The 22,500-nt window shown below is 44.0% G+C and overlaps 1 protein-coding gene across 3 annotated transcripts in view; it reads left to right on the top strand.

Moving 5' to 3' along the window:
• The window catches only part of eif4g3a (eukaryotic translation initiation factor 4 gamma, 3a), a 152,281-nt gene that overhangs the window by 42,414 nt on the left and 87,367 nt on the right, over positions 1-22,500 (top strand). For 2 of the 3 annotated variants that reach the window (XM_083662047.1, XM_083662046.1), the window contains exons 3-5: positions 1,763-1,936; positions 6,636-6,728; positions 9,367-9,399. In XM_083662047.1, the coding sequence (XP_083518173.1) occupies positions 1,763-1,936; positions 6,636-6,728; positions 9,367-9,399 (300 nt within the window). The remainder of the gene's footprint in view (positions 1-1,762; positions 1,937-6,635; positions 6,729-9,366; positions 9,400-22,500) is intronic. The other variant, XM_083662048.1, reaches the window with a different exon arrangement.

The raw sequence follows: 22,500 nt of genomic DNA, 5'->3' as shown, positions 1-22,500 counted from the left end.
CTGCTGCATCATCTCATCCTCAGTGTGCACTACCAGGCAGGTCTGCTGCATCATCTCATCCTCAGTGTGCACTACCAGGCAGGTCTGCAGCATCTCATCCTCAGTGTGCACTGCCAGGCAGGTCTGCATCATCTCATCCTCAGTGTGCACTACCAGGCAGGTCTGCTGCATCATCTCATCCTCAGTGTGCACTGCCAGGCAGGTCTGCTGCATCATCTCATCCTCAGTGTGCACTACCAGGCAGGTCTGCTGCATCATCTCATCCTCAGTGTGCACTACCAGGCAGGTCTGCTGCAGCATCTCATCCTCAGTGTGCACTACCAGGCAGGTCTGCAGCATCATCTCATCCTCAGTGTGCACTACCAGGCAGGTCTGCTGCATCATCTCATCCTCAGTGTGCACTGCCAGGCAGGTCTGCTGCAGCATCTCATCCTCAGTGTGCACTACCAGGCAGGTCTGCTGCATCATCTCATCCTCAGTGTGCACTACCAGGCAGGTCTGCTGCATCATCTCATCCTCAGTGTGCACTACCAGGCAGGTCTGCAGCATCTCATCCTCAGTGTGCACTACCAGGCAGGTCTGCAGCATCTCATCCTCAGTGTGCACTGCCAGGCAGGTCTGCTGAGAGTTGAGGCAAATAGTCTGAGTGCCTCCTCTCTGTCGGTGCCAGAGCCCTGAGCCCTCTCTCTGTAGGCCCGTTAACCGTATCGACAAGGCTCGTTTAGCGTGACTCCATTGATTCCATTGTGCCAGGCACACTCAATCTATCACAGACGAGTGGGGGTTTTAATACGCTTGTTTGACCCAGTTTTTGCAGTGTGAGGCAGCAGCCCCAGACATCCTTCCTTTTCCCAGCATGGTTTGGCTCAGCAGGCTGCAGGAGAGGCCAAGGCCCGGGTCTCAGCCCGGGCCCGGGCCCGGCCCAGCAGGCTGCAGCACACATGCACACACAGGGCTTCACCCCTGCACACACACACACACACACACACACACACACACACACACACACACACACACACACACACACACACACACACGTACACATACAGCCCGCTAATCCCCTCAGCTCCAGCACTTCATTGACATTCCTCAACAGGAGGGAAAGACTAATGACCTGTGGAATCCTGCCACTGCTGTTCTCCTCTGCTCATCTGTGTGTGTGTGTGTGTGTGTGTGTGTGTGTGTGTGTGTGTGTGACTGTGTGTGACTGTGTGTTAGGGCTGGGCCATATGGACCAAAAATCCTATTTCTCTATTTTTATACACAATGTATATCTTGGTATTTTCTCTGAAGTTGAAGTATGAATGTTCAGTTGTAAGTCAAAACCACATGTTGGATGTCACCGGCACTTTTATTAAAACAAGACGAGGTTTCTGTCTCTGTTTTAAAATACGCAGCTGCACAATATATCATGTAAACGAAAGATTAAATGATATAAAATAAATTAGCCTACAAAATATTGACACAATGAGATTTTGGATAAATAATCATCATATTGTATTGTATTGTTGATGAAAACCAAATAAAAGTTTTCAATTTAAAATAATAAATAAATGTGGATATAATGACTAAGTGGGTAAAGGCAAATAAAAACAGCAGTTTACAGTCTGGAAATTTCAGGAAATGACATCACTCTGTGTGTGTGTGTGTGTGTGTCTGTGTCTGTGTCTGTGTGCCTGTGTGTGTGTCAGTGTGTGTCAGTCTGACTCTTGTCTCTTTCCTCATACACTCTCTCTAACCTCCGCACTTGTTGTTGCTGCAGGTACAGCCCAGGCACGCTGGGCCTCCGTACACGGCTCACGACATCTCAAAGGGACACCCTAGCTTGGCGGGCACCCCGCCCGGTCATGCTCACTCGCCGGCGCTCTCTCAGGTATCACTACCCACAGCTTCCCCGTATCGCTACCCTCCTAAGGGCTGGGAGGCAGGCGCAGTGGTGAGTCTATCCTCCTTCATCCTCTCCTCACCATTCATCTGTCCGTCTGTCTGCCTGCCTTTCATTACCCTATTCACCTTGTGTTGCCACGCCCACTTTTTCTCTTCCGTGTCAGACGCAATTGTATTTGTTCTTCCGGTTCAAAACTAGGGCTGCACGATATGAGGAAAAGCTGTGATGTGCGATAACACTGTTCAATATTGCGATGACGATATGACCTGCGATAAATAAATAAAAATGCTATAAACAAAAATATTAATGGGTAGGGATGCTCCGATCCGGCTAAGGCACGATCCGATCCGATTCCGATTCCTGGGGTCACGATCCGATTCCAGAATCGATTCTCGATTCCAACGATTCTCGATTCCAGAATCTAGAATCGATTCTCAATGATGTACAGTAGTTTTATATTGCAATAACACACAAAGGTAAATCTAAGACAAAAAATGACAAATGTATTAATGCTGAACTTCAAATTCAACTTCTGAAGTATTACAGTTAGGGCCTAAATTCATTTTGCAATATGAGTGTGTTAATTTAAGCATACGTATCAGTAAGTAGCACGGGATTCTCAAAGCCTGTGTTGAGGGTCATGCGAACAAAAATGCACTCTTGAAGCTAAAAAAAAAATCCAAAACCAACAAGTTAATTATTTACATTTTTACTTCAATGTAGAACAGTAATTTCTTACACATGAGATTACTTTTAGCCTTTTAGTCATAACGATTATTGAAATATATTCCATATTCCAGACTGAAATGATATAACAGAAGTGGAGTATTGGCCAGAATGACATGAACATTTGGACACTTATTCAGCCGGTAAAATTTTATTTATTTATTTATTTTTTATTGCGATAACACGTGACTTTTGCGATGTGTTCATCGTGCATTTTCATATCGCGATGACGATGAAAATATGATTAATCGTGCAGCCCTACGGTAAACATCGATAAACTCTAAACTATGAATGAAGTTTGTCAACATTCAGCAGCTACACTGCGGCCAACTTCAGTGACATGCTCAGAGCGTTACTGCTGCGAGGAGCCGATGGCTGTTACCCGGTCGGCATTTAACGTTAGTTACAAAAGCACGTCGACGGTGTTTTCTCACTGCCAGCACAGTAGGTAGGGTTTGACAGATACCAACGCTAGCTAGTCCGACTGGTCACACAGCCAGCGCTGTCGGTCCTCGCTGCTCGTTATTCTGATAAACTGGTCACATATTTGGAATGTTACGTTCTCACCGGAAAAAATATTAAAATTTCATAACGGTTTGTTTTTTAGCTTAAAAACTAATCTAAAATGAAATCTAAAAATGATTAAGGTGGGAGTAATCTACTTAACGATTACAACGGTAATGCAGAATCGTCCTGATATGGGCAAATGATAAGGTGAATATTGTTTGTCTTTTCTTCTGTCAGTTTATTTCTGTTCATTCATCCGTTTTCTATTTTGCTGTGTTCCTAACACAACAGCGAGCCATGTGTGCATGAGGGTATTGTTTCCATGAAATTGAGGTAAATGTCCAAATAAAACTGTTCAAGCTGTAATGCAACTGTTCCTGTGCACTGCCTGTTCCTGTGCACTGACTGTTCCTGTGCACTGACTGTTACTGTGCACTGACTGTTCCTGTGCACTGACTGTTCCTGTGCACTGCCGCCCACAGTCAAAGTAAAATGCATCCATCTTCACGAACATTCTGCAAGACATCAGCGACCCAGGAAAGGATCAAAGCAGGAAGGGTCTTCACGTCACTGTGTAGCGGCTCAACACACATCGGCCCCAAGTGGGAAAACTTTCATTTTGGCCGACATTTACGTGAATGGGATCGCAAATTCGCAATCTCCTTGTTTATGACCTTTTGAGACGTTGGGTTTTAAACCGTTAACCGTTATAAAAAAAATAATTCTTGTGATGGTGTAAAAGAAACAGACGGGGTTTGAAGAACGTGACGTGTTGTTGGTATGATCGCAAAAACACAGCCTCTCTAGCTTCATCGTTGTCATCATGTGTGCCAGCTAATAATAATAATAATATAGGCTAGAATATGACTAGTATGAATCACTGGGGCAAACTGCAAGGCATTGCAGCATACAGTCAAGTCCTAGTTTGGCTTAAGGATATTTACCTAACTCTGACTAGGGCTGTTGGAATGCATTTCGAGATTCGAATATAATTTGATTTCAATAAATATTAATAAAATGTGATTATTATATTATTATTATGTTTATTTTATCTAACCATCTAACCAGCGTGTGAAAACAAATCCTTTTGTCACATGTGAGTAACTATTCTGAGTCTGAATATAGGTGAGTGGTCTCAATCACATTGATCTCATGAGCGATGTCCTTCTCATGCATGATGCCAGCCAGCTAACGCTAGCCAGAACTCTGGTCTGCTGAAGCTGTAGCTTGGTTTGTGTTTGTGACTCAGGTCGCACCAGCCAGCTAGCTTGCTAATGTTAGACCGGAGAATTTGAGGCTGGATCTCTGCACTCCTGTGTGCCGCTAGCGATAAAGAACAATACAATACACTTCCAGTCGGATTTTCAAAATAAAATGATTCTGCACAAGTCTAAAGCACACAGAAGCCATTGAAAATATGTTACCTTGGTATTTCCCTGTCTTTCTGCGTGTGCGTGATGAGAGGAGAGAGATTGACAGCGCGCTGTCTGGAGACAGAGCACACACAATCAAATGATAAAGCACTGAAAATCAAATTGGATTATAGAGGAAGATTGACAGCCATAACTCTGACAGGCCGTATCATTGAATCCAGCCAGTTATAATCAGAGCCATTAATAAATTGATTTATAATTGCAGTCTGGTCAGCAATAATAGATCAGACCTGCTCCATCTGGTCATGTATTATGATGTAGCTATCTTGGACCAAACAGGGGATTGAGGTGAGATGTATGCAGGTGCTGATGATGTTTGGGTTGTGCACTGTTGGTCAGGACAGATGAAGACATTTGGGGACGTCATCGTCGACGGGCTTTGGGGGAAAAGTGATCGACATTTTTCACCATTTTGTGACATTTTATAAACCAACCGACTAATTGATTAGTCGAGAAAATAATCGACGGACGAATCGATAATGAAAATAATCGGCGCAGTCGCTCCTCATTTGCATAAAGTTGAGCTCGAGTCTACTTGATGCAACTGAGGTGCGTGCAGCCAGACTCTTCACCTCCCGAAACTCATAATACGGTACGATCTTTTAAACTCATATTGGGCCTGCATATGAGTACCGGTATATAGATATGAGGAAAATCTGCGATGTGCGATAACATTGTTCAATATAGCGATGACGATACGACTTGCGATAAATAAACAGATATTAAAGCATGCATATTAGCTATACAGTTCCTATGTCTTTCTGCTTTAATAATGCTAATATAGACGGTTTTAACTTGACAACAAAAACATTCTAAATTGAACCCCCGCTCACTTCCTGTTGCAGTGTTTGCTATGGACATAAAAGAAAAAAAAACATTCAAGTGCAGGACTGACCATTCCGTGAAAACCGTCTATACAGCTGAGCGGCGAAAACAAAAGTAACGATGTCGAGTGAATATTTCTGCAGTTTGCCGAATGCTGAGAAAAAGGAAGTGCTGTGGGGTTGCGCTCTGGTGAAAACCGTCTATAGACCCCAAACATAGCCTATGCCCACTGAATAAAGAAATGAAATACACACTGACTCTAGCTGAAACTACACACAGCGTGTTTGGGCTTTGGCAGAGGGGTGGAGCACACTGTTGCAAGGGAAAGGTGTACGCTGGATTTACAACACAAGACAAAATGATCAGATGCTGAGTGGGAATGCATGACGCATGTAAATAAAACCACTTTTGTTATTTATTGCGTTTCAGGCAGTCTTTGCGATGTGTTTATTGCGCATGTTCATATTGCGATAACGATAAAAATACGATTAATTGTGCAGCCCTAACTCATATACGGTACGATTTCATATACGGTACGATCTTTTAAACTCATATACGGTACGATCTTTTAAACTCATATACGGTACGATCTTTTAAACTCATATACGGTACGATCTTTTAAACTCATATACGGTACGATCTTTTAAACTCATATACGGTACGATCTTTTAAACTCATATACGGTACGATCTTTTAAACTCATATACGGTACGATCTTTTAAACTCATATACGGTACGATCTTTTAAACTCATATACGGTACGATCTTTTAAACTCATATACGGTACGATCTTTTAAACTCATATAAGGTACGATCTTTTAAACTCATATACGGTACGATCTTTTAAACTCATATAAGGTACGATCTTTGAAACTAACTGTTGTAAATCCAAAACAAAGGCAAATTCAGCAACTGCAGGGTTAATTGTCGTCATCAAATGTTTTCAGAAACACATTTCGCGGAGCCATTTTCGTAGTAAATTAGAAAGTTTGAAACGAGCCGCCAACTTTTTCCAACGCTTCAGATGCTGCAGATGGCCCAGGCGGCCCTGATTGGACAAACAACATCGTTCGTCCAACATCATCACACTTGTATGTTGTTTAGTGCATTGTGTGTAGAGGGATATTAAAGTTGGCCTGTGAAAGTGTGAAATGTGTATATGAAATGACCAATGAGTGATGGCTGTACATCTCCAGGTTTCTATATAACCGCCCTTCCAACTCTCTCTCCCTCTTTTCCATTTCTCCCTTGGACAGTCTCCATACAACCCTGGACAGAATGCTGGCTCCGCCCCTCTAGTGTATTCTCCCCAGACACAGCCAATGAATGCACAGCCACAGAGTCGCCCGGTAAGAGTGCCTCTCCTCCTGCGCCCCTTCCCCCCCGGGCCGGGTGTCGACTAACTTTATAGCACGTCTGCTTCCCCCGGGCCGGGTGTCGACTAACTTTATTCACCTTATTCTTTGCCCACACATGGACGCTTCCGCATTACGTCATTTCGTAATAGTATTTCCGTTTTGACTTGCCAAAAACCCCGCAGGCAAATGCACACTCCGCTCCTAAAGTGTCAAAATTACTCCCCCATAAACTAACATATCTTGGCCAATACGTATGTAACATACAAAATAAAACATCCCGTAATATCTTAATTTTATATAGAATGCAGAGGACATGTAACTGTTTAGTTAAACTTGCATTCCAGGAATATTGTGCTCTTAAGATGACGTTAGTGGAGTCGAGGCTGTTGCGTCCTGAAACCCACTAGCGTAACCTATGTGCGATTCGAAATAACGCATCCGAGATAGAAACGTTATGAATATAGCCACGTTATAAACAACAAACTAACGCTGTTGATCCGTATGGAAACAGTGTTACTCGAAATGGTTAAAATTTATTATCAATTTGGTCATTCAGTGGCATTTTACTGCCATGTAACATAACTAACTAGTGGCTAACCACAGAAGCCACAGAAGGCAACTAGCGCTGAACCGGAAGAACAAATACGTTTGCGTTGAACGCGGAAGAGAGAAAAAGTGGGCGTGGTGAATAAGGTGAATAGCACGTCTGCGTCAGACAATCCAAACAGATTGGCTTCCACTGCAATAGCTATGGAGGATCACCATGTCGTTGAGTCAGAGATGGAGAGCTCTCATATTGCAAAGCCACACAGAGCTGCTTAACTGTTGGCTGATCTCAGTAGGGGCTTTTGGCACTGATGCATTTCACTGTTGGCTGTATTTCCTTATTGTGGTCTTGTTTATGACCCCGTAATAAATAAGTAAATGATCTGCACTTTGCAGGCACATGATGTGCCCATATAGGCCTTGTAAGCATTTCCTGCCCAGCCCCTTCCTTGTCATCAGGACACGAAGGGAACTCGGCCAAATAGTATTCGCGCATAAATCTTAGTTTGCTTTGAACTCTTTCCTTCCAATGGTTTGTCCATCCAGGGCGATATAGTGAATGCAATGAAGCTCTTAGACAATCACAGGGAAGGATTTGAAATCCAGTATAATATACGGTCCCTCACAGCATGCAGTCGGTCTACTTTTCTGTGTTAGGCAACTTAGTCTGACATTATCTACATTGTCCTGACGCGGTAAACGAAAACCCCACCCGTCTGCTACTCTAATCCGGTTAAAATGAAAACATGAAGCTATTATACACTTTATAAAACACTTTGACCCAGGTCTGAGTGCTGCGTCATCTTACGTCTTTAAAGAGCACGATGCAGGTTAGACACCACTTTGCATTAACATGTGGGACTTTTATCTAGCAATTAGGATTCTCTTTTGTTGTTTGTTTTTTTCCCCCACACACACACAGCTGCATGTAGGCTGGTTTTTGTGAAGCATTTGGCACGCGCACATAAAAACCCTCAAATCTAGCAATAACACCTGTGACCATTTTTAATACTCGATAAACAATTAATGTGGATCATTACCTCCGTACGCCCAGCATCTGTCCCGGTCTGTTCGTTCGTCGAGAGGTCGTTCGCTGCAGCTGCACCTCCACCTCCACTCTGTAGCTGGAACTGCTCTCCTCCTGAGCTCCAGAGTGCCACTCTGACGATAAAGTTATCCACCTGATACCATTGTGCAGCCGGTTTACACCAGCTGAGATGGTCGGTCCGCTGTGCCTTGCTGTGGCTCTCCAAAATTATATTTGCAAATAGGCGTTATTTTGAAAAACCCCGATTGCATATTGGGGTTCAACTAGTTTTACTACTCGGTTAGGTTTGACTACTGAAACTATCAAGTGCCATATTTTTATTTATTTATTTCACCTTTATTTTACCAGGAAAATTACTTGAGATCCAAGATCTCTTTTTCGAGTAAGTCTGACCATATATTATTAACCATATAGAGCCCAAACTAAACAGAAAGTAAACGGTTGCCTTTGGGGGGGAAATGGAGCGGAGTTTTCTTCTTCTCCTCACGTCAATGTCGAATTGCATCCTGGGCAATGTCGAATTATCGTACCAGAGGGTCAAAATGCTATTGGTTTTGGTGGTAAATTATCGTACAAATACGATAATTATCGTACGTCTGGTGTTTTGGAAAGTTCTCTGCTGTACACATTGACTGTATATTATTATTATTACAGTAAGTACAGTAGCCCAAGTGTCATCACAGGTGTTATTTGCACAGATGGCTTTTGTTTTTTAACATGTGCCTTATAATGCCACCTTTTCCTCCATATTTCCACCCTGGGGGCATGTTTTAATTTAGTTTTAGTTTTTTGGGGTATTTTCATAAGAATCTTGAGTCCTAACTGTAAATTATTTTTTTTACCTGCACCACGCTCTTTAAAGCTTTGTTCCTGTCTGTGCTTTTGGATTGTGTTGTATTGGCGAGCGTCTTGTCTGTCATTGCTCATCTTATCTTTGTTTGTGTCTCTCTCTCTTGTGTCCTTTCTCTTCTGCCTCCCTCCTTTTCCATCGCTGCTTCAATCTCCCTGCGGGATCTCTCCTCCCTCCCCCACCAGTTTGCCACGGGCCCTCGACCAACCCACCATCAGGTAATTTACCCCTGCTGCACACCCTGCTGCTCCCTCTCTGACATCATCTTCATCAGAGCACTTTCCTGCTCCCTCTATGACATCATCTTCATCAGAGCAGTTTTCTGCTGCTTCTCTGACATCATCTTCATCAGAGCCGTTTCCTGCTCCCTGCTGGCAAAGGGATGCTTGTAGTGTCTGCACTTTCTTAAAGACAACATAGAGAGGCAAAGTGACTTCCTGCTTCAGCACTGTACCAGAGATTTTCATCCGCCATTTATTTTCCCATAGACATTTCGTAAAATGCTTATAAAAATAGTTTTACTGGTTCGAACCAAACGTTCAGCTAATGCTATAATCGGGAGAGACCATAGAACATTTCACTCGGACCAAAACTTAAAAAGAAATCGAATAAATATTTTCTTCAAACCCGCATTTTTTTAACGTTTGGGCCCGAGTGAAATGTTATGCGATCTCTCCTGTTTGTAAATATATCTGTACCATTTCGTTTGAACCAGTAAAACTATTTTTATAAGCATTTTACGAAATGTCGATGGGAAAATAAATGGCGGATGAAAATCTCTGTTCTGTTCTCTGATGAAAACAGTGCTGAAGCAGGAAGTGACGTTCACTTTGGCTCTTTTGAGGGCCTTAAAATATGTCGCATACATTTAATTACAGCCTTTAATGGATTAATTAGTCGTTTTATTGTCAGTGTGCTGCTTTTTTGTGTGCGCGCAAGCTATCAGCTGGTCATGCAGAGCTGTTTTCTGATGGGCGTGTATTATTTTTTTCTTTCTACTTTTCATGCTAACCTTTATGGCAAAATTAATCTTAAAGTCCCTGGAAACCAGAAATATTTTATTATTATTTAGCATTTTGAGTTCATCACATCACAGGAATCTATGTTAATAAGCCACCAGCCAAATTTGAACGATGATGAACATCGCAAAGTATATAAATTTAGGTTTGACAGTCATGGCAAAAGTCATGAGAATCAATTATATTTTAGAGTGTATTTTCTCCCTTGCGGACTGTGTGGGTGTGTCCCGTCTGCAGCAGGGAAATGCCCCTCTCTCAGACCTCTCTCCTCTCCTCCGAGAGGGAGAGAGGAGAGAGAGAGAAGGAAATAGAGATTTTGTGTGTGTGTGTGTGTGTGTGTGTGTGTGTGTTCGCACGTTGCTCCGCGCATAGCGTACTGACTGACGGTCATCTGTCTATCTGTCTATCTGTCTGCACGCGCGCACACACACACACTGACACACACACAGCAGCGCTGTGCACTCGCAGGCAGAGGAGAGAGCTCTCCCTCTCAAGGTTTCTACACACCGCCGACGAGTCTAAGCGATAAAGTCGCAGATAGACAGATAGACAGATAGATAGATAGATACATGTTGGTTCTTAAAAGAGCCTTTGTGTTGACGCAATGCGTAGTTAGCTAGCTGCAAAAAGGTGTGGGACCACTAGAACTCTGTAAGAGAGATGGAGGCAGAATGTGCGGGACTGCGGGTTGCGCGCGTGTACAAAGGTTATATAGAGCTTATGACGTCATAAGCTCCTGCATTTTAGCACCTCGCGCACTGCTCTCTTCAATGAGGAAGTACCTTGTAGAATCTTGTAGAAAACTGTCGATTTTAAGGCTTTGGGTTGAAAGTAATGTATAATAATTTCGGAGGCACACAATTACTAACATAAGACCCTAAATAACATAGTTAGAACGTTTTTGTGGATTTTGGTTTCCAGGGACTTTAAAGTTCATTCTACCAAGCCTTCAATAGGCCTTTATACCGGTAGTTTTTCTCAGACTTAAATTGAAGTGGAAATGTGCAGGTGCCCTGTGCTCGGGCTGTCGGCGGAACGAGTAACCATGTTGGCACAGGATGCGTCCCAGTGCTTATGAGGACATTTTAATTCCAAGCCTTTGCCTTATGTTCTCATGTCTTCAGCTGCCTTTCTACAAACTGTTATTGCTAATAAGAGAAGATGGGACGTTTCTCTGGGCATGATGGCATTTGAGCAAGAAAGGGGATTGTTAGGAGTCTTGTACGCAGCATTAGTATTGAATGCAATTATTCCAGTCCTGGTATAGTGCTGTGGTATCAAAGTAACGGCTCCAATACCTTTTTACTCCCAGAGTTGGTGTCTATTCTCTATTCGTTTTGAATTGAAGGCTGTAGCGTTTGGTGCAATAGTTTCAATAGGTGGGTAAGGTGACGCGGTTCACGCCCTCTCTCTGTTGCTTTATGATATACCGTTTTATGGTGTACCGAGGTATTGTTTATTGTTGTTTATTAAAAGGATCCCCGTTAGCTGCCGCCTAGACGACAGCTAAGACAACATATACTATTACATGACACGCAATCATTAAAATACAAAAACACAAAGTAAAAGAATAGAAGAAGAAGAATAAAATGCAAATCTAAGCTAAGACGGACAATAAGCATGGTCAGCTAGCCCTCTAGCTGGTCAATAAGCCAAATATGAATATATGGTCCGTACTATACTATAGAAACGGTCTCAGGCAACCACAGTTATCAACCATAAGCCTTTCCCTGTAATACTGTGCCCACGGTATGTTGCGCAATATGTCCGGCGCCGCACGCCGCAGCTCCACTCGTGACAGCCAGGGGGAAAAAATGTAACATCACACTTCAAGTTGCAAGTAATATTGAATTGCAAAAGTGCACTTTGTAGTTTAATCTGCATTATTAAACTGCACTCGATTACAAGATTGCTGTGTGTATTTTCCATTTTTAATGCAAAGTAAACTATCCGATGTTGCGGTGCGGGACGCTAGAACGTGAATGTTGTCTCACTACTCACGCAGCAGCAGTTAATAAAAAAAACACGATTCATTCACGTACACTGAAGACCTTTCCCCACATTTAGTTGCTAAAACGGCAGACACAATAAAGCTGTGTTCACACCGAGATATTTATTTTTCTCCCCGTCGCTCGATTCAACTTTGGAATCCACCATTGGAATTGGAATCGCTCTGTCGCTGTGTTTAAATCGCTCGTCAACAGGCACAATTCTCAAGACTAGTTTGGACCGGGGGGAGCTGAACAATGTACAGTCGGGAGGAAGAAGTTCCGAGCACGGTGTACAGTACACTCACCAGCATGGAGAACGGTGTACAGTACACTCACCAGCATGGAGAACGGTGTACAGTACACTCACCAGCATGGAGAACGGTGTACAGTACACTCACCAGTAGGGCTGGGTATCGTTCAAAATTTTTCGATATCGATACCGTTTCGATACTTGGATTTCGATACCGGTTCCTGAACGATACTTTTTTCGATACCAATTTTTAGAAAAATCCATTTTAACAAAAATAAAACTGCATTACACATTGAAATTATTTTACAAATCTTTAGTTTTCCCCCCATCTTAAGTTTTACAGCAGAAAAAAATAAAACCTACTGTATTTAACATAACTTTAAGTTCTCTAAACGTATTGCCGTCCCTACAAAAAATATTGGAGTACTACAAAGGAAAGAAATGTAGCTAAAACAAATAAATCAGTGGAATAGTTTTCAGTGCAAAACAGAGAGTTGCAAATCAGGGTTTAATGCTCACTGATGCAACAGAACTCTATTCTTGTCCAAACTGATGAGATGGATCCACTTCATGCATGGAAGACTAGTTGAGCATTGACTAGCCTATCAATATAGCCTTATATGCCACAAAGTGAATCGCATTTATATTCAACAAACTATCATGACATCAGCGTTTGTTAACGAGTTGCTAAAAATACATGGGCGATAACTGCCCGCTTGCACATAACGTTAACGCTAATTAATTAAACATTAACGCTAGCGTTGCAGATCAGTGTGCTCACTGCTGCAACAGAACGTCATTCTTGTCAAATCTGACGAGACAGCTCAACTTCACTGACTAGCCAATCAATATAAATGAATCGCATTTACATTCAACAAACTATCATGACATCAGCGTTTGTTAACGAGTTGCTAAAAATACACAATGCCCGCTTGCGCATAAGTTAACGTTACGGCGGCAATTAATTAAACGATCTAATGCTACAACTCACAGCTAGATGCATGGATTTGTCAGACTGAGGGATCTGATAACCGCTAACTTGCGGTAAGCTGAGCTGACCCACCTCTCAATTATTTCTCTTGTCTGTGGAAACCAGTCCGTGTTGTTTCTGTTTCTTTTCCTGCTTTTCATCATCTTCGCCATATGGTACTCCAGGATAGGAGTAGCTTGAGTGGCTAACTTCTTGTATACTATATCCGCACCGCACGCCTGGCTCACAGTCACAACAAACACACCGGCTAAAGTGGGCGTAACGTTTCCTGCATGCCTCTACATGACAGCCCATCACCAGCCGTATTAGAGCGCGGCGTGCAAGCATGTCGCATGCTTATAGGCTCAATGACGCTGTTTTGTTTTGGTATCGAAAATTGGTATCGATTGACAAGGGAGGCTTCGATACCCCTTAGTATCGATGTTTCCATTTCGGTGCCAAGTAAGTATCGAAACTCGATACCCAGCCCTACTCACCAGCATGGAGCACGGTGTACAGTACACTCACCAGCATGGAGAACGGTGTACAGTACACTCACCAGCATGGAGAACGGTGTACAGTACACTCACCAGCATGGAGAACGGTGTACAGTACACTCACCAGCATGGAGAACGGTGTACAGTACACTCACCAGCATGGAGAACGGTGTACAGTACACTCACCAGCATGGAGAACGGTGTACAGTACACTCACCAGCATGGAGAACGGTGTACAGTACACTCACCAGCATGGAGAACGGTGTACAGTACACTCACCAGCATGGAGAACGGTGTACAGTACACTCACCAGCATGGAGAACGGTGTACAGTACACTCACCAGCATGGAGAACGGTGTACAGTACACTCACCAGCATGGAGAACAGTGTACAGTACACTCACCAGCACGGTGTACAGTACACTCACCAGCATGGAGCCAAGTCTCTGTCAGGAGCATCAAATCCAGGTCACGGGAAGTGAACAAGTCTTTCAGTAGGAAGGTTTTGTTTGCTAGTGACCTAGCATTTAGCACGGCCAAGCGAAGAGTTTGCTCCACGGCTAGCCGGACGATTTTAGTTTCACACACCGGTGTTTACTGCAGCCACTTCCGGGGTTACGGCAGCCAATCAGCGTTGAGCAGCAATCGCCTGTTGCCAGCGAAATTTTGCTCGAGTTGGGATATTTCATCTCAGGCGACGAGCGAATTTTCGCTCTGTCGCTGTCGCTCGGACGCCCAGCGATTTTTTCTCCTGGGCGAATATACACTCAATCGCTCGTTGGCATTTGTATGTAAACTCGATGCCAGCGAAAAACTTTAATAGGTCGGTGTGAACGCACCTTAAGAGTTTTGCGAAGTCTCAGCACGGATATCGACATGCCTCACCGATATCTCGCCACGGATGAAGGAACTCCACCTTCAGCTTAACCTGTCATACCAGCCAGCCAAGTCCCTCTGTTCAACAACAGATCAGTATCCGGCTCCATTCCACTCAGCTCATCTCCACAAAAGCTGTCAGAAAGTTGCTCTCATGATTGATGACCAACTGACCTTGAAAAGGAGCATGTGGGTTGTGTTGCTGAGTCATGCTGATTTGCACCGTACAACACATGAGGAAGATCAGACACCTACCTGTCTGAGCCTGCAGCACACCTCCTAGCACAGGTAATATCACACCTTGACTCCTGCAACTCCTTACTGGCAGGGCTCTCGGCATGTACGCTCAAAACACTGCTGCAGCTGATCCAAAACGGGCCCGCACATCTGCTCTTCAACTAGCCTCAGCACCCCAATATGGCGTTGCTGCGCTCTCAATAAATATGGCGAGAAAGAACAAAGAGAAGATAACGGAGAGAGAAACGAACAGGCAGACAAGATATGAGAAAGTGGGAGCAGGTTAGGGAAAGCAGAGAGACACAGAAAAGAGAGAAACCACACAGGAGGAGTCACAGAAAAGAGAGACCAGGGGCCGGTTGCACCAACTGGTCTTACACCGGTCTTAAGCTAAGTTGGTCGTAACTTTACGACCTAACAGCTACGCCGGTTGCACCAAGACGGCTTAAGCCTTCTTTTCACTACGGCCAGGCGTAACTCTTACGCCTGGTCAGGAGGAGGCGTAGAGCCTGCCTGTCTCCGCGGAGACCTTTTTGAGTCCTTACCCTCGTCGTCGTAACACAGCCAGTTCTCCATCTTTTGAAGCATACTGTTAGATTACAACGAGCTAGTTGTGTGGCTTAGCCTTCCAAAATGTTGCCGTTAATTTTTTAGAATGTAATACATAGAATTGGGAACGTTACATTCAATTTAATTCAGACTGTCTTTCTGGCTCAATCGCTGCCATTTTTCCCCCGGAGCGAGGGAGGGTGAGAGGAGGGAGGGTGTTTTACAGTAGTGGCTGATAGAGCGTAGTGGCTCAGTGCTCCAATCAGGTCGCGAGGCACATTTTTTGCAACATCATCCAATCAGGGTGCATTCCCTGGCAATTCACATGGACGCGCATTGCTACGACCAGCATAGTTAAGACCAGACGTAAGCCGTGTTGGTGCAACAGGCATAAGTCCATGGTCTTAACTAAGACCGACGTAGGAGTTACGACCAGGCATAGTTAAGACCAGTTGGTGCAACCGGCCCCTGACCAGCAGAATATAATACTGTAGTGGTGGGGAGACATTTATTTGTATATAATTGTAAAGCCACACTGCACAGTAAAGATGATATTAATCTAATGTGATGTGTGCAGTTCTGTATAGATTCCTACATTTGAACTGTGTCATGCAGTTGGCTCAGTGGTCTGGTTGTAAATCTAGGCTTGAGTAACATTTCTGGCCATTTACATGTTAGTATTTTAGTTCCCCTTTCAACTTCCATTGACTCCGTTCCAGTTCAAAAGTGCATCCCAAACCGTCACGAGTCTTGTCTGTGTTGAGCTTGGGATTAGCTTGATGAACCTTCCTCTAAGGTGCTACGTGTAGCATTTTAATGCCAATAAATCATTAACACATCAAAGGGAAAACTCCACCCTTTGACACTCAAAATAAAAATTCAAAATTATCTTTTTCTGTCCACCGGCCAAATGGCTAGTGACTGCGTCTGTGTCTATGGTGGATTTGGCCCATACTCAAAACGCAACATATCTTGTGGCCCCCTTGCATTCTGGTCTACTGAGGCTCTGGTTCTCCAGCACATACGATACATCTACTGAGGCTCTGGTTCTCCAGCACATACGATACATCTACTGAGGCTCTGGTTCTCCAGCACATACGATACATCTACTGAGGCTGTGGTTCTCCAGCACATACGATACATCTACTGAGGCTCTGGTTCTCCAGCACATATGATACATCTACTGAGGCTCTGGTTCTCCAGCACATACGATACATCTACTGAGGCTCTGGTTCTCCAGCACCTACGATACATCTACTGAGGCTCTGGTTCTCCAGCACACACGATACATCTACTGAGGCTGTGGTTCTCCAGCACATACAATACATCTACTGAGGCTCTGGTTCTCCAGCACATACGATACATCTACTGAGGCTCTGGTTCTCCAGCACATACGATACATCTACTGAGGCTCTGGTTCTCCAGCACATACGATACATCTACTGAGGCTCTGGTTCTCCAGCACATACGATACATCTACTGAGGCTCTGGTTCTCCAGCACATACGATACATCTACTGAGGCTCTGGTTCTCCAGCACATACGATACATCTACTGAGGCTCTGGTTCTCCAGCACATACGATACATCTACTGAGGCTCTGGTTCTCCAGCACATACGATACATCGGCACGACGTGGTTTTGTAGGCGGCACATGGTCTCGCCCCCTTTTTAGGGGGAAAAACACAAGCCTCTCGCCGTTGACTTCAATGTAAATGAGCAGTACCAAAGAATATATAGAAAAATAACAATACATTTTGTTTATTAAAGGATGGTTTTACCGGTAATCAACCCACTTTGTATCATTAATAATCTTGGTAATATAAGCACATGCACAGTGTTTACCTTCTCTCTGTGGTTTCCTCATGGAGATCTCTCATTTCCTCCTCTGGCAAAGTGCTCCGTTCTGACATGTTTTACATCACAAAGCGTCAGAACGGAGCTGCGGAAGTTCTGCTGGAGAGACAGAATCTGCTCCGAGGGTGGCTGTTATTGTTTATTTAAATTTTTTAAGTATGCGCACATCCGCAGAGAATCGCATGGAGAGCCTTAACGAGCCTTAATGACTTGCAGCTGGTGGGGGCGGAGTTTCTGCAGGCAGCAGCAGGAGCATTTTTCTCCGTGAGGTAAACAGAGAGAGAAGGTAAACACTGCCCATGTGCTGCTTATATTACAGAGATTATACGTATATGATACAAAGTGGGTTGATTACCGGTAAAGCCATCCTTTAGAATGCATGAATTTTTTTTTATGAAGACATCTCCCGACATACTACCGTTTAAATTTGGTGCAATTTGGAGGCAATCTTTTTTTTTTTTAATTCTTGTTCTACTAATGTTTTTATGTCAAAGCCTTCTTCTTCTTCTTCTTCGAGTTTTATGGCGGTTGGCAAGCATATATGTGCATTACCGCCACCTACTGGAGTTTGATATCAGCCAAATGCCTGAGGGGTGGGCGTGGACTCGAAGGCCACGCGAGGCCAGTGCATTGTGGGAAGTGTAGGATTTCGGGTCCCCGCACCCGCCCCTCCCCTCCACCAGCCCCCCCCCCCCCCCCACACAGAGTGGATTTTGGTTGATAGCTCAGGCTGTGAACAACCAATTTCAAAAATTTCAACTGATTCCTTAGGGGCGTGAGATTTAATATATCTTCATATTCCCCACGGGAAAGCCTTCCTTTAAGTGCAGACGTGCTGTGTCACGCTGCACACCGCGACTCCCCCACATGTTCCCTGTGTCACTATAGGGACTAGAAATAGTCAGCTGGCGTTCTGGATGCTTCTATGTTGGCCATTCTTAATGGACTATAAATAGTAAGGTTGGTGTGTGTGTGTGTGTGTGTGTGTGTGTGTGTGTGTGTGTGTGTGTGTGTGCGCGTGCGTGCGTGTGTTGGCACCAGTGTGTGTGTACTACACACACACTGCATGTCTCATTGCCCTGGCTGTCACAAACTGGAGCTGGGCTCTCTTGTGCCGCCACGGAAGTGGAGTCGGAAAGCAGATGAAGCCAAACAATGTCCTATTATACTGTTAAAGAAAACCAGCATTGTCTCCCCCCCGAAACACACACACACATGCACGAGCGCGCACACACACACACACACACACACACACACACACACACACACACACACACACACACATGCACGAGCGCACACATGCACGAGCGCACACACACACATGCACGAGCGCACACACACACACACACACACACACATGCACAAGCGCACACACACACACACACACACACACACACACACACGCACGAGCACACACACACACGAGCGCACAGTAAAGGGTACATAGAGGTCTGAAAATTAATTCATTAATGTGTCTTTCTTCAAACAAATTCTTTCTTGACTTACTACTATAACGGTCTTCTTTGGATATTTGTGCGTGTGCGTGTGCGTGCGTATGCGTGCGTGCGTGTGCACGTGTGTGTGCGTGTGCGTGTGCGTGCGTGCGTGTGTGTGTGTGGTCAGATCCAAAGGAAATGACAGTTACTGGCGCTTGAACAACTCTTTTTGTCCACTCTAGAGAAACGAGTGGCTCCTCCTCAGAGCAGAAATGACCCTCTCTTAATCCTCTTCACCACTTCACTTCCCCTGGAACTCCATTGTGTTTTGTGTCACTTTTGAGCAACACAGTAGCATCATTTTCTTTCTCAGCGTTACATCTTCACCTGCCGTGTGGACAGGTCACAGTGCTGTTGTAGGTTGTTTTTGAAATGACTAGAGCAGGCATTCTTGGCTGAGTCTGGTATCAAAAACAATAATGTCCAGCTCATTCAAGAAGACCAACGTATACAATGCCTTATAAAAACTAATTATAATAATATGACTAATTATAGTACTGTTACTTATACTAATAATGCTTACATACTAGGGGTGCTCCAAAGAATCGATTCTGAAAGGATCGCGATTCTTAATGCCACGATTCCTGGATCGATTCCAAACTCCCAAGAATCGATTCTTCTTCGTATTGTAAAAAAATATATATACAGTATAATATATACAGTATATATATATATATATTTTTTTACAGTGCACCTGAATGCAACATGCAAGATACCGGCTGAATACGTGTCCAAATGTTCATGTCATTTGTGTACTGTACTGCCACGGTGCCACCACCTCTTGCACTTAAGAACTCTGGTTAATGTATTCCCCCAAAATCTATAAATCCTTCTCAAAGTCTACAGATCCCCCCCAGCCTATAAATCCATCTTATCTGAAGAACATAAGGGGGGAATTCCCCCCTAGTTTGCAAAATGAATTTAGGCCCTGACTGTAATACTTCAGAAGTTGAATTTGAAGTTCAGCATTAATACATTTGTCATTTTTTGTCTTAGATTTACCTTTGTGTGTTATTGCAATATAAAACTACATAATTGAGAATCGATTCTAGATTCTGGAATCGAGATTCGCTGGAATCGGGTCACATCAGGTGAAAGTAAGCGTCCATCTGATATCCGTCGCTATCATCACTAATCTCATTATTTCTCTGCTGTCAAATGCAAATCTATCTCGCTCAACAGTTATGACATTTTTTCATTTCCTCACTTTGAACTGAAACTCTGAAAGTATGCATAGTTCATTTATGGGCTGAGTCATTTTCAATGACCCCACCGGAAATGATAAATAAAATAAAGAATCCTTTAAAACCCAGTGTAAAATTGGTTTGCTTTTTAATTCCTAAAGCGGACTTTCTGATCAAAGCAGTGCCTCGGTCCATCAGCAGCACGGGCTAACAGAGCAGTGTGAGGTCCATCAGCAGCACGGGCTAACAGAGCAGTGTGAGGACACCTCGCTCCACAACATGGAACGTGGTGTCAGTCTCACCCTGCCTGGCTCACTAAGTCACTGCTGTGGAGGACAGCCAGCTCCACAACACCAAGCTGGCACAGCAAGGAGGGGTCAGACAGGCACACAGCACAGGCCTGCACAACCTGATACAGGCATCACCCCGTGGGGGAGAGAGAGAGAGAGAGAGAGAGAGAGAGAGAGAGAGAGAGAGAGAGAGAGAGAGAGAGAGAGAGAGAGAGAGAGAGAGAGAGAGAGAGAGAGAGAGAGAGAGAGAGAGAGAGAGAGAGAGAGAGAGAGAGAGAGGTGTGTTTATATGTCTGTATGTGTGTGTGAGAGAGAGAGAGAGAGAGAGGTGTGTTTATATGTCTGTGTGTGTGTGTGTGTGTGATAGAGAGAAGTGTGTTGATATGTGTGTTGTGTAGTAAGTTCATATATGTCAGGGTGGGAAACTCCCAGCAGCCTCATGCTGATCATGTTGTCTGTAGCTGGTGAGCCTTCAGTCTATCAGCCAGCAGCAGCTACGCTACAGTAACCATATGGAGTTTCTTCTCTCTGCTACTTCATGGGACCATGTGCTTATCTTACAACACGTGATATGAGCATCACAAATCCATACGACCACGATATACATTCTAATAAATAACAGCTCAATGACAACAAAGTATGACTGTCTGTCTCTCTGCAGAATGATCTTCTATCATGCGAACACGACCATTTAATTCACCATTCATGTTTCTGCCTCATGTTACCTGTTGTCAGATTTATGCCATTAATTGTGATGTATAGATTTTCTACATGTGGTGGTCCCATCCCTATGTTCTACACATCATGTGGTCCCATCCCTATGTTCTACACATCATGTGGTCCCACCCCTATGTTCTACACATCATGTGGTCCCATCCCTATGTTCTACACATCATGTGGTCCCATCCCTATGTTCTACACATCATGTGGTCCCATCCCTATGTTCTACACCTCATGTGGTCCCATCCCTATGTTCTACACATCATGTGGTCCCACCCCTATGTTCTACACATCATGTGGTCCCATCCCTATGTTCTACACATCATTTCTTATCTTGTCAAAGTCGCTGAACGTTGGAAGGCACCGGCCACTGTGTCTGGTACTTTCCTGCCCCTGATGTGTGTCAGTGAATGATTGACAGCTGTGTTGTGTCGGGGGGGCGGGGCTTCACAGTCACCAGTGCAGTCTCCCATTGGCTTTTCTCTCTTTCCTGCTTTCAATACTCAAGGGAGGATTCAGGCCCATCCAGGTAATATTGACCCCTAGGTCGAAATGCAGCTCTGCATGGCATGATGAGGATCACCCCCCGAATGATCCCAACCCTCCTAACCTTTAACCTTTTAACCCCCCCCCCCCCACTCCCCCCGCCTCCCGAAAGCCCTCCCATGGGTCGTCATCCTCACTGTAGTGTGTATGCTCAGTACAGAGGTTAACACTGTATCATCCTTTTAACCTGCATTCTCCTCCCTCCATCCAATATCATCACTTAATAACATGACTTAGTTTTCAACCGATCATTTGGTCACGTTTGCTTCGTTCATCACTTTCCCCTCTTCATCTTTAAATGGCCTGAGTGCACGGCATGTGGAATGACAGAGTTCTCTTCCTTCCTCTCTTAAGATTCATTATAACACTATGTTTTTATTTTTACAGTTGGTTTTTTTGTGTGTCCTTGTGACAGGAAAGTCACTTATCTGTTGGATTGTGACAGTAAAGTCACTTATCTGTTGGATTGTGACAGTAAAGTCGGTTATCTGTTGGAATGTGACAGTAAAGTCTGTTATCTGTTGGAAATGTGAAACGTTTGATGCACAATGGGGAATGCCTTTTACACCTTTTGTTGAAGAATGCAATCAGTGCAAAGCACTTTTTTTATTTTTTTTATTTTTTTTATTTTTTCCCCCGGAAACGTGTTGACTCATATTTCTCACTTATGTCAGCGAGATAGCTGCTGGTAATAAACAGTTTCCTGCTTCTTTCTCCAGATTGCACAGGGCTGTTTATTTATTTACAATGCGGCCATTGAACCTCATTTATTATGTGAGAGGTGATTTCCCCCCTTGAGTATTTTTAGACGCTTTTTACAGCATTGTTTATCACCCCCCC

This window comes from Poromitra crassiceps (genome assembly GCF_964638095.1).
Source record: "Poromitra crassiceps genome assembly, chromosome: 27".
Taxonomy (NCBI): domain Eukaryota; kingdom Metazoa; phylum Chordata; class Actinopteri; order Beryciformes; family Melamphaidae; genus Poromitra; species Poromitra crassiceps.
The sequence above is the reverse complement of the archived record's forward strand: the minus strand, read 5'-3'. Positions and strand labels throughout refer to the sequence as shown.